At 49.3% G+C, this 12,336-nt stretch overlaps 1 protein-coding gene across 1 annotated transcript in view; it reads right to left on the bottom strand.

Annotated features, from left to right (window-relative positions):
- Positions 1-7,009: 7,009 nt before the first annotated feature.
- Positions 7,010-12,336, bottom strand: part of FBLN7 (fibulin 7) — a 42,991-nt gene continuing 37,664 nt past the window's right edge. The window contains 4 exon segments of the mRNA XM_060117780.1: positions 7,010-7,382; positions 8,823-8,961; positions 9,673-9,810; positions 10,814-10,951. Coding sequence (XP_059973763.1) covers positions 7,010-7,382; positions 8,823-8,961; positions 9,673-9,810; positions 10,814-10,951 — 788 coding nt within the window.

Raw genomic sequence — 12,336 nt, 5'->3', positions numbered from 1 at the left:
CACCACAAATAGAGAAGCACTCATGCTGGAACAAAGACCCAGCACGGCCAAAAAAAAAAAAAAAAGAAAGATGCCTGCTCTCATGGAGCTGGGATTCCAGCCAGTTAGATCCAGGATGCTTTGGGCTACAAACAACAAGAATTCCATCTCAAACCCACTTAAACCATAACCACATTATCATATATAACAGGAAGTCCAGAGGCAGGAAAGTTTCCAGGGGTATTTCGGTTGGGACCCCAGCTCCATTTGGCTCTGCCTTTCACCAGGAGGCTTTTTCCTTATACTAGCTTCTTTCATTGTCCGTAAAATGGTTTCCAGCAGCAACCGTGAGGACATATTCCCTCTTATTCAGTGGAAAAGATAGAGACCTTTCCAATCATGTAATAAGAAAGCCGTTCCCTTCATTCTGCCTGGGACATTCACTGTGGTTGCCTTGGAGCCTGGAGGGTGGGTGGTGGGTGATCGCCTTCCCCTGAGTCACAGGCTGGAATGAGGAGTGTATTGGTTTACTAGGGCTGCCATCACAAAGGACCCAAGACACAATTATGGAGGCTAGAAGTCTGAGACCAAGGTGTCAGCAAGGCTGAGTTCTGAGGCCTCTCTCCTTGGCTTGTAGATGGCTGTCTTCTCCTCCCTGGGTCTTCACACGGTCTTCCCTCTGTGTGTGTCCGTTCCCTAATCTCTTTTTATAAAGACACCAGTCCTGTTGGATTAGAGCCCACCCTAATGGCCTCATTTAAACTTAATTACCTCTTTAAAGACCCTATTTCCCAATACAGTCACATTGAGGTACTAGGGGTTAGGATTTCAACATCAGAATTGGGGTGTGGGTACACAGTTCAACTCATAACAAGGAGGGAAGGGGCTCTGAGCAGAACAGGTTTCTTTATGGAAGGTGGAAAAGGGAAATGGATATTGGATGGGCATCCAAGAGGCTTCATGCTATGGGGAGAGACAGAAAACAGGTAAACAAATACGATCATTTCAGATAGTGAAAAGTACTTTTGAAGAAAGTGAAACAGGGAAAGGTAATCAAGAGGGATGGCCGATGGGTGAGCAGCACTGGCAAGGGCGGCTGGGACGGCCTGTCTGGGGAGGGGACTTTAGAACCCACCCAAGTGGAGAACAGAATGAGGGGCAGGGCAAGGAGGAAACGGCAGACCCAGGAGCCCCAGGGTAGGAGTGAGCTTGGCAGGGTCCAGGGCAAGGAAGGAGGCGGGTGCATTTGGAAGCATCACAGGCAGTGGTCCAGGAGGTCGGCCCGGGCCAGCTCACTCAGGGCTCTGGGATGTGGGGTTGCCCACTAAGATCCGGCTGCACTCAGGGAAACAGTGATCAGGACTGAACATGTTGCATTTCCACGTGGCCGAGTAACTGCAGAGATACATCTGTCCCGTGGGCAGGCTCCAAACCACTGTAAAACCAGCATTGGAGGGAGAAAGACCCCTCAGAGGATGGTGCCCTTTCTCCAGCTTCCAAGGCCCAGTCCCCAACCCAGTCTGGCACTGCCTGCCAGCTGAAGGCAGGAAGGCAGGAATGAGGACACAGCTCAGCTTAGCCCACAGGACTCTGGCAAGGGGTGAGGAACAAAACAAACTCTCCCTGTGATGGAACTTGATGGCTTGGGTGGGGAGGACAGATGAGTCTAAGAAACAGATCTTTATCTCCAGCACCGTGTCTGACCACTCGGCCAACTGTAAAGGGAAGGAAGGCGAGAGACTGTCCAGGTGCCACCACGTGACGGTTGTGAATCCTGGCTCAGGCCAGCAAGGTATACATACCATGGAGCCTGTTTTTCCTCTAAAAAGTGTATCTAAAGAGCTTCCTGGAGGTAAAGAACTAGATGGAGAAAATCTGAGTTTTCATTTGAAGGTGGTGGTCAGACTCAGAAAATTCTGTCAGCCCAAACCCAGTTTTCACCAAGTCATACTCTCCTGGGTGCACGTCAGCTGACCTTCCCATGGCTTTGCTGATGCTGGATTTTGTTGGCAATGCTCCTTGTGTGAGTGAGTATACCAGGAGATGGCTTGCACGTCCCACTAGAGTTGCCTAGTAAGAACCATTTCAGTGCCAGCTCCTCCATGAACTGGTCCCAGCCCTTCCCTCGACCTCTGAGCTTGGTGAACCTGCAGCACCATGCCTGGGGACTTTAATTCTGCTTCTCCCATTGTCCCTGGTGAGATATGTGAAGATCTTATCTCCCAGCCTGAGTATAAACCCTGTCTTAACACAGGGATCATCTGTTTGCAGAGAACACCCAAAAGGGCTATCTGATGAAACCCACAGGTCGGAAGCCAGATTTCAGGAGGCACTGGAGCCCTAAGCAGGAAAGCAGGAGTGGCACGGTAAGAACATGGCCCTAAAATCCTTTGAAACCTCTCGGTTCAACTCAACTCAGTGAGGTCACTGGTCCATGCCCACTTCCCTCGACTCAGTGGCTGCTTGTGACTATGTCAGCCAACAGTGTGGCGGAGGTGACCTTACGTGACTTCCGAGGCTGGGTCATAAAGGCCATGCAGCCTTCTACCTTGTTTTCTGGGACATGCACTCTAAGAGCCCTGAGCCACCATGTCAGAAGTCTGCCTACTCTGAGGCCACCATGCTCTGAGAAAGCTAACCCACAAGGAGAGTCCAAGGATAGTTTTCCCGTTGTCAATGCTAGTCTCCGAGTCATCCCAGCCCAGGCCAGACATGCAAGTGAGTGAGTGACCCTTCAGGTAAGCCCAGCCCCCAGCCAAGGAGTCTTCCCAGCTGAGGGAGGCACAGACATTGTGGAGTAAATATAAACCACCCCACTGTGCTCTGTCTGAACTCCTGACCCACAGAATTTATGAGCATAATAAAGTAATTGTTTTAAGCTGCTAAGTTTGGGGATATTTTATACAGCAGTAATAACCAGAACACAGAACTAGGCTCCCTCCCTGCAAGTTTCCTTTCTTCCCATGTAGCATCATCGTCCTGTGTAGATGAGCCCAAGGTGGTCATCCCAGGCCTTGCTTTACATCACGACTTCCTTCAGACCCTTGAGATTCTGAGTCCTAATTCCAAACACCAGGAAATGAAATCTGATTGTCACCACACACGATCACAGTGTTTGCAACACCTAGGCTACATGGATTATCATCTGCATACAGTTAGTATATACTGACCACCCTCTTTTGCTGCCTTTATTTTCACAGCACTCATCCCTCTTTGAAATCACACACTTTTCTTGTGTATATATATTATCTTCTCACTTGCTATAGTGTAAGAGTACCATTAGGTCAGGGTCTCTGTCCATCTTCTCATCCATTGTATTCTGAACAACTAAAACAGTGCCTGGAACACTGTAGATATCCAGGAATATTTATGCAGCTTATAAACACCTACAGATTTTCATTGTACAAGGTAAAAGTCGTAGAAGTCCACACTTTTCTCTCCCTGCACTGTGAGCTTGGTGAAAGCTGAGTCAGTGGCTGGTGGACCCATTCAAGGCTGACCATGTCTGTCCTTGGGGCACATGCTCAGATGCCCAATAAACCATGCAGTGACCATGACCATGCAGTTTATTGTGACCATGCAGTGATATTTTGTTTTCGGCTTATTTTCCTCTTAGTTTGCTAGTGTTGTAAGTATAACATTTTTAAAATAAGATGATTTTTAAAAGTTATCCCAAAACCTAGCTAACTTTCCATCCCTCAGGAGCCCGTGATCCAGTTGGCTTGTCCCTCATGTCTTCCTAGTGAGTGTTAATTGCTACTCAGAAGTCCAGGACAGGCGGGTGGGCTAGCTGTGGAATAGCCCTCCATTCAGGCTTCTCTGTCCTTCCAAAGGAGAGTCTGGTGGATGCACAGATGTGAGAACTGGGGACACCACTGGGGCCTTCTTTGGTTTTAGGGACACAAACTTTCATACATTGTTCATGGGGATAGAAAGTAGTATAATCCTTATGGAGGAAAAATTGGCCCTAGAGATAGAAAGGCAAAAATGCAAAAAAGACAAGTGCATATTGTTGCAGTATTTTAATAGCAAAGGACTGGAAACAACCCAAATGTCAATCAAGGGTGACTGCTTGAATAAACAATGGTATGTCCTCATAATGGAGCATTTTATAGGAGAACATTCCATCTGGTTCTATGGGATAATATTCAATATATTGTTAAGGAAAAAAAGCAAGATCAAGGAAAGTGTGAAATGAATTAGTATGCTATCATTTATCGTGTGTTTATATGTTTTTAAATGGAAGGGTAAAATGGAAAAAACGGGATTATCTATGGTAGAAGGAGGACGTAGGGTGGAGGGGACTGGGTTAGTATATAGACTTCTCGGATTACAGCTCATTTTGTGACTTTGACTTTGGAACCATGTAAATAGTTTACACGATTACTTTTAAAAATTAAAAAAGCAATCTCTAAAAATTTAAGCAAAACAAAGCAAATAACCATAACCCTGATCCAAGCTTGGGGCATAACCACAGAGAGAGGAACTATTCCAGGTTATTTGATTGTCCATCCCTAATAGCAGAAACCCTAAGGACAAAAAGAACTAAGAAAAATCTTAACTGTTCTCAGTAATTTTTTGATGATAATTTTGTTATCATTGCATTGTTATTCTGAGGATTTAAAACAATGTATAATTATTTTGGTGATTTTGAGAAGGAGGTCTTCAGAATGAGAGAAAGAAGAGCAGATGTAAGATCAATGAGGTTACATGAAAAACCCTGTACTCCTGAGCTGGATTGGAAGTATCAGTATAAACTCATGTAGTGTTTCTTCTTAAATACTTATTTCCTAGCTCTTTCCACTAAAACCAAGAAACAATGACCAAACCACTACCAGTGAGCCCTCCTTACACTCAGGTTTTGATCTCTAATGACCATTCCCCACTGAAAGGAACCAGGGATCCCTGGGCAAAAAAATCGATAACTTCAGGGCTGGAGCATAAAATATACAAGATGAGCTTGAAACATCTTGTCATACAAGATAACTACAAAACTCTTAAAGACCACTAGGGTCATGTCAAAAAGAATCAGCCAACTTGAAGCAATTCACAAGAGCCAAAGAGGACAATTTGAGTGACAGGTAAGATAATAACTGCAATGGATTGAAACATACATATCAAATATGTTTAAACCATGAGTTCATAATGTATCCAATAAGAAAACAACTCTCCCTGGACAGCTTGGAAAGGTGCCAGGGAACCACCTTGGAAACTGACAAAGGGGAAAAAGTCAAAAATTTATCCAGTCTTTCCTGTACAAACCAAACCTCAGGGTAACCAAATAACTGATGAAAGGAAATTTCTCCTTATAAGGTATGCCAGCTAATAAACGAAGAAACAGTAGCACTAGAATATTACTTGCAACCCCTAAAGAAGTAGTGGATCTATGGAATAATCATCAATAGTTGCTAACATCAGACAAGAGAGGCAGCTAGAGATGATTCGGCTCCCCCTGGAAGAACCTATCACCCCCAATAAAGTAGTCTTGCGAAAATAAACCTAACTGGAGTCTGCTTGAATTTCTAAATATAACTACTGATATATAAGAAATAAACAGGACAGAGGACCGTGTTAAAAGACACTACAGACAATGTAAAGCAGTTATACTCCAATAAAGATGTTAAAAAAAAAAGAGAGAAGACACTACAGAGACAGACTCAGGAAAACCCAGACTGTGAGAAATTCTGTAGGACAAAGGACCTTCTAACAAGGACAAAGGAGGCTTCTTCCAACAAGCCTCCAGGTTATCTCAATATATGCCAAAGCGTGAGAACCACTGCTACAGATTAGAGATTTAAGAAGTGAGTCAACAAATTACAGAGCATGGACCTAATTCAAATAAAAAAATCACGAACCACTCAGAAACTTGAACAATGACTAAATATTTGAAGGTATTAAGGAACTGCTGATTTTTTAGGTGTGATTGATATTGAGGTTATGCTTTTTTAAAGTTCTTACGGTTTAGAGATAATGCTGAAATATTTACAGATGAAATGATGTGAGGTCCAGGATCTGCTTCAAAATCATCATGGGGTGGGGTGAGAGCAGAGATGAAGCCAGATTGGCCGTGAGTTGATTGTTGAAGCTGGTGATTTGGACATGGGGTTCATTCTATTGTCTGTACTTTGGTATATGTTTGCAGTGGTACCTTACAAAAAGTTTTAGAAGCCCCTTGCCAAACAACATGAAACTGTATTACTTGGAAAGGGCTGTGTTTTCTTATTCATTTATCCCAGTGGGTCCAGCCTAGACAGGAAGAGGACCAGGTACCCCCTCCTAGGAGGAACTGGGCTAGCTCACGTTCGGGGACAGGCAGGGTGGGCAGGGATGAGCCACAGACTTTATTTCTTCAGTTATAATAGCAGGTTACGTTTTGAGATATGAGTTCTCGAAAGGGAACTAATTCAGGCAAAATCTACACGTGAACACTGGTTCCTTGATCTGGATGAATCTGCACCGGGGTCCAGGCCCTGCCACGGCCCTCTGATGAGAAGGCTGGCAGGCGTGTCACAGAGGGGAATGCAGACAAGAACGTGCTGGGTCGTGGAAGGGAACCCTGCCCCCCCATCCCATGCCATGTGCACAGGGGCATGATTTGACCCTCAGCATGACCAGAACTACTTCATAACAAGGCTTGACTATAACAATACAGGAGGCTGGACAATCATCTCAGACACATGCCATAATCTCTTCCCTCCCTAGCTAGTTCAAGCTCACAGTGCCCCTCAACACAGCATTTTGAAAAGCTGCCCACCCTCTGTTAAAAAAAAAAAAATTTGCGAAAGTGCATAATCTAAGGGGAGGGCCTTAAAGCAGAAAAACGTGTGATGGCAGTAGTTTGGGTTTTGGGGCTGCGCTTTGGTGCCACTTCCTGGGACAGAGTGCAGCGCTGCCCTAGGAACGTGGGGGACAGGCAGACGGGCGGTGGGCAGGGTGGGGAGAGATGTCTGCCGCAGTCAACGCCTGCAGCTGAGTCTCTGAGGAAGAGAAATGAGCCCAGATTGCTGCACACCATGACCCCATGGCACCCTCAGAAGTCATAAGGGGACACAAAGATGGTGACCTTGGACACGTGGTTGGCCTGGAAGGAGCGGTCCAGGTATTCGGACATGTCAACATCCACCTCCAGTGTCTGAGGTCCCTCCAGGGTCTGGACCAGGATCAGCTCCCCTGTCTGGCGGTCCGAGCGCTGCATTACAAAGTGGCCACGGCTGTTCCCACCCACGATCCCAAATCGCAGGCTGTTGGGTCCAGGCCGGCCGGGGGCCGAGGCCGTGGCCATGCGGAAGAGCGTGATGGGTGTCTTCAGGTTGGAGGGCAGAGAGAGGTAATGGAAGGAGATGGTCTTGGGCATGTGGCGGCAGGGCCTGCTGTCCATGGGGCAGGGGTTCCGTTCACACTGGCTGGAGCAGAGAGGCAAAACGTAGGGAGCCGTCAGCCTTGGGGGAAGTCAGGAGGGGCTGCTCTGACGGGGCTTGTCTGCCCACCCGCCCTCCAGCAGAGGCCACCAGCGTGACCCTTCCAGCCACGGGTCCCTTGCCACGGGCGCTTCAGAGCCACAGGCCAGTGAGTGTGACTGGCGTCAGGCCTGGCCATGACTCACCTGTATATGTATGTCCGGGTGTGCATGCATGTTTATATATGCTATTACCACTGTTTTTACAGAAAAATAAAGCCGGGGAAGATTAAATAACAACGGTGCTGGCATTCAAACCAGGTGCCCCTTCTACACGTGCTGAGACCCCAGCAGTTAGCTGGCAACATCCTGGAATGTGGTTCTCCACATGTGGTGGGCTTTCTAAACACCCAGTGTCTGTTCTTTTTTTGGGGGGAGGAGGCGCGCCCCATGGCTTTTGGGATCTTAGCTCCCTGACCAGGGATCAAACCCAGGTCACGGTAGTGAAAGCGCCAAGTCCTAACCACTGGAGCACCAGGGAGTTCCCCCAGTGTTCACTCTTAAAGCAGGACACCCTGTCTTCCTCAGGCATGTGGAGCCAGGGTGGTGTGGAAGTGCTTTGATAGTTTTCTGCCTTGTCCAACGCAAGAGACAGATGCAATTTAGCGATTCTGGTGACTCAGATCGTCACCGTTAAGGAGGTCAAATAGCACTTCCAGATGTTAATCGGGGGTGTCCCCAAAGGCTGTGACATACAGGTCTCTCTGTCCCTGCACTACGTGACACCGGAGGAAGATCTTCACTCTCAGTGAATAACTGCCACTCTTTAGCGCCACCGACTTTCTTGCTGCTTCTAATCTGCTTTAGCCTTAAAAGCAATTCAGGCAGCTAAACGAGTGAGGTCAATGCATTCTAAAGACAATCTAAGGCTCCTGTGATCTCTTTCTCAGAAGAAAACGTGTACTTTGTGATAGCTGCAGTTATTCTCCTTAAAAGCCTGTCTCCCACCTTTTGGGGGAAAAAAAAAGTCTGTTAGGTGCTGAAGTTACTAGAAATTGAACTTCCTAGTAGCAGTGGAAAAGCAGAGTAATATAATGCAAAGTGTACAGTTACCATGTGAACAAAGGAAATGATCCTATCCTGAACCTGTGTAACATACACCTGCCTCCTGGCCACCTCACCATGGCCCTCTTCCCTCCAGTGGCCTCCCTGTCAGCAGGGGAGCGCTCAGAACATCATTCTTAAGTACACAGGGCAGCAGTGCATTCAATGCAACCTCTAAAGGGAGATGGGAGCTCTGAGAAGCCAGACTCCCAGCTCCGTACCTTTCATCAGACAGAACTGTACCTTCTCCCAAGAACGCCGAAGGAAGAATGCAGCCCAGCCCCCAGGAGGCCTGGGTGAGGGATGTACGTGCTCAGCCATGGGTGGCCCTGGCTATACTCACAACGGAGAGGTCTTCACGTAGCTCACGTTGCCGCTGCCCTCGGGGCACTCGGGGCTGACGCACTGGAAGCCTCCACCCGTGTTGATGCACACGGTACCCCGGGGGCACACGTGCTGCGGGCTCACACACTCATCGACATCTGAAATACCGGACACCCAGTGAGGGTGAAGACCCCCGACACCCCCTCCATCACTGACGGGACTACATGAATGGCCCGACAGGCACTGGAATGAGCTGCTCCACACGCAGTGAACTTTCCAAATACCCAGTACTGATTCTTAAAACTGGAAGCCCGGTCGCCCTTAACCATTTGAAATCCAGACCTGGTGGAAGTGCTGGGGAACTCCCCTCCCTGGATCCCATCCTCCTCCCCCGGCCATGACAGGTTACAGAGGTGCTGGCGGGCACGGACGAGTGCTACTGGTCACAACACTTCTCCCAGACCTGCCTCCTCCTCGGCCAGAGGGCCCAGGACTCTGCCCTCTGTGGCTCATGTCATGCCCTTTATATGTTCTCTGCTCCCTTCACACGTGAGTTCCCGGGCTGGAGGCTGGGTTTCTTCCCAACCTCCGCATAATCCTACGTGGGCCTTCGTGAATACTTGTGGGATGGAAGGATGGATGGATGGATGGATGATGGGTGATGGCTGTCTGGATGCTTTCTCCCTCTAGTCCCAGGTGACCCACTCCTCTGAGCCCTGAAGTGGAGCCCCACTAGGACGTCACTGGGGAGCTGCCTGTTCTCTCAGGTTCCATGTCAGCCCATGGAGGAGCCCTGTGCCCTCTCCTCCTCCCCCAGTAGTTCAGAGCCATAGTCTGGGACCACCTGCCTCTGCCGCGGCCTCACTCACCCTCACAGCTCTTGCCATCGGCCAGGGTCCGGTATCCGCTGGGGCAGGCACAGCGGTAGGAGCCGGGGGTGTTCACGCAGGCGTGCATGCAGAGCCGGGAGCGCCCCTCCTGTCCGTAGAGCTCGCATTCATTCACATCTGGGGACAGAAATGCCCAGTATGACTCCAGGAGCCACCAGGCGGGCGGCCACTAACCGTGACCCAGGATGGCTGCTGGGTCACCATCTCTGGCAGCTGTGGCTAACTGGCTGGGTCGGGTGTGGCCACCAAGCCCTATCCCCGGCAGAGCATGCAGGAGCGCTCCCCTTTGTCCCAAGCCAAGGACCCCGAGGGCTGAAGGGAGGAGTCGGGGGGCTGATGTGGTCGACCTGAGGCCAGCTCCTCTAAGGCTGATGACTACCTGGGGAGACCCTGCAGAGGCTGTCAAGTCAGGCCCAGCAGCCCAGGGAGGAAGGCGTGGGGCTGCAGACCCAGACTCCCACCCTGGTTCCCAGCCCCACCTTAACCCTCCTCATCTTTAGGAGTGGTGTAGGAGGGTTTCTGCTGCTGTAAAATGAGGCTGTTGGCACCAAACGGCCAGTTCTAAGGTTTGAACCAATGGTTTGAGTTGTTTCCAGAAGGAACTTCAATAATCGGGAGAGGTTTGCAAAAGTGGGCCAGTCAGTAAAGCTAAGCCGAGAGGGGGCCAGAGAATGAGCCCAGTCCCCTGCACAACTCCGGGGGGGCGGAGTGCGGGGAGCGAGGGGCTGTCTACGTCACAGCGACTCTGGCTCCTGCCTGCCACCTGCCCTGCGATCCCAGCCAAGAGGGAGCGGATAAGGGGCCTGAAGGCTCTCCTAGACGAGTGTGCGTGTCCGGGGGGAGACCGGGGACCCCTGGCTGCTTTCTCTACAGTCTGGCTTTCTTAGGACCGCTCCTGATGTCTCCGCACTGGCTGTGTCCTAGCAACCATCTGCGCCACACTTACCTAAGCCGCAAGGTGGGCGGGCCTTTCTGAGACCACGCCGCCCGGCCGCGCGCACTCCGCCCCTAGGCCGGGGCGGGGAGCGCCCGGTGGGGGTTGCTGCAGGTTGGAGACCCTGTCCTCACAACCCCAGCGTCCCCACCTCCGCCTCCCTCCCCCGGCCGAGCCCGCGCCTACCCTGGCAGACGCTGTCTTCGGCGGCGCCGCTCAGGTGGAATCCGGCCTCGCAGCTGCAGTGCTGCGTCCGCTCCACCTGCGCGCATCGCGGCGCGCGGCTGAAGGCGAGGTCCCCCGCCTCGCTGCCCTCGAGGGCGACTGCGGGGAGAAGACACCCTTAGTGCCGGGCCCGGCGCACCTGGGCCTGACCTTGGAGGAGCCCCGAGATCAGGGCGTGGCCCCTTCTCAGAGCTTACTCTGTTGTAGGGAAAGGAAAGGCACGGAATTAACCGAAACCCAGCCGTCGGCCCAGGGCCCACCGGAAGGGGCGAAGGACAGGGGCCGCACCCGAATAGAACGACGCACGAAAAGCAGGCCACGCAACTGCACCCTGAGGACCACAGCGACGTTAAATCCGCATTTCACTTACAAAGGCTTAAAACACCAAAATTCTAGCCGTGATCACTGTAGTTTAAATAAAACTATGCAGCTTATCGAAATAATGCCATTTGCAGCCACATGGATGGACCTCGAGATTGTCATACTGAGTGAAGTAAGTCAGACACCGAGAGACAAATATCATATGGTATCGCTTATATGTGGAATCTAAAAAAGGGTGCAAATGAACTTATTTACAAAACAAATAGAGTGACAGATGTAGAAAACAAACTTCTGGTTACCAAGGGGGAAGGGGGGAGGGATACATTGGGAGATTGGGATTAACATATACACACGACTATATATAACACAGATAACTAATAAGGACCTACTGTATAGCACAGGGAACTCTACTCAATACTCTGTAATGGCCTATATGGGAAAAGAATCTTAAAAAGAGTGGATATATGTATCTGTATAACTGATTCAGTTTGCTGTACAGCAGAAACTAACACAACATTGTAAATCAACTATACTCCAGTAAAAATTAATTTAAACAAAAACTATGGAGCTTAAAACACCACTTCTTTTTCAGGGTTCTTTTTGTATCTTTAAAATACTTTCCTAAAGTGTCTAAGCTTTTTGTTGGTTGTAACTAAGGACATAAATCAATTTTCTTATCAGAAAAAAAAGTGTTAGTTTTTGAAAGTTTTCAAAGGATTGAGAGCTCTCGTAGGGTCAGAAGAGACCGCAAAGGAATCGGTGGTAAATGTAATGTGACGCACAAGAGGACTCTTGCTGTATGATTCCACTTACGTGAGGTTCTTAGTGGTCAGATTCATCCAGACAGACAATAGGATGGTTGTTGGGGGAAGGGAGGGGAGGAGTTGCTGTTTCACGGGCACAGAGTTTCAGGTTTGCAAGATGAAAAGAGTTCTGGAGGTGGATGGTGGTGATGGTAGCACAACAGTTGGAAGGTACTTAATGCCACTGAACCATCGTACACTTAAAATGGTTAAAATGGTACATTTTATGTTATGTATATTTTACAATAGAAAAAAAATGGTGAATGTATTTTTTTTTTAAAAAGGAATCGGAGAGGCTCCCCACTGGGAGCTGGAAAGACACAGGGAGAGCTGGTGGGAAGGAAGGCTGCAGGCTGGGGG

The sequence above is a fragment of the Mesoplodon densirostris genome, chromosome 14, assembly GCF_025265405.1.
Source record: "Mesoplodon densirostris isolate mMesDen1 chromosome 14, mMesDen1 primary haplotype, whole genome shotgun sequence".
Classification (NCBI taxonomy): domain Eukaryota; kingdom Metazoa; phylum Chordata; class Mammalia; order Artiodactyla; family Ziphiidae; genus Mesoplodon; species Mesoplodon densirostris.
This window is presented reverse-complemented; position numbering and strand designations above follow the sequence as displayed.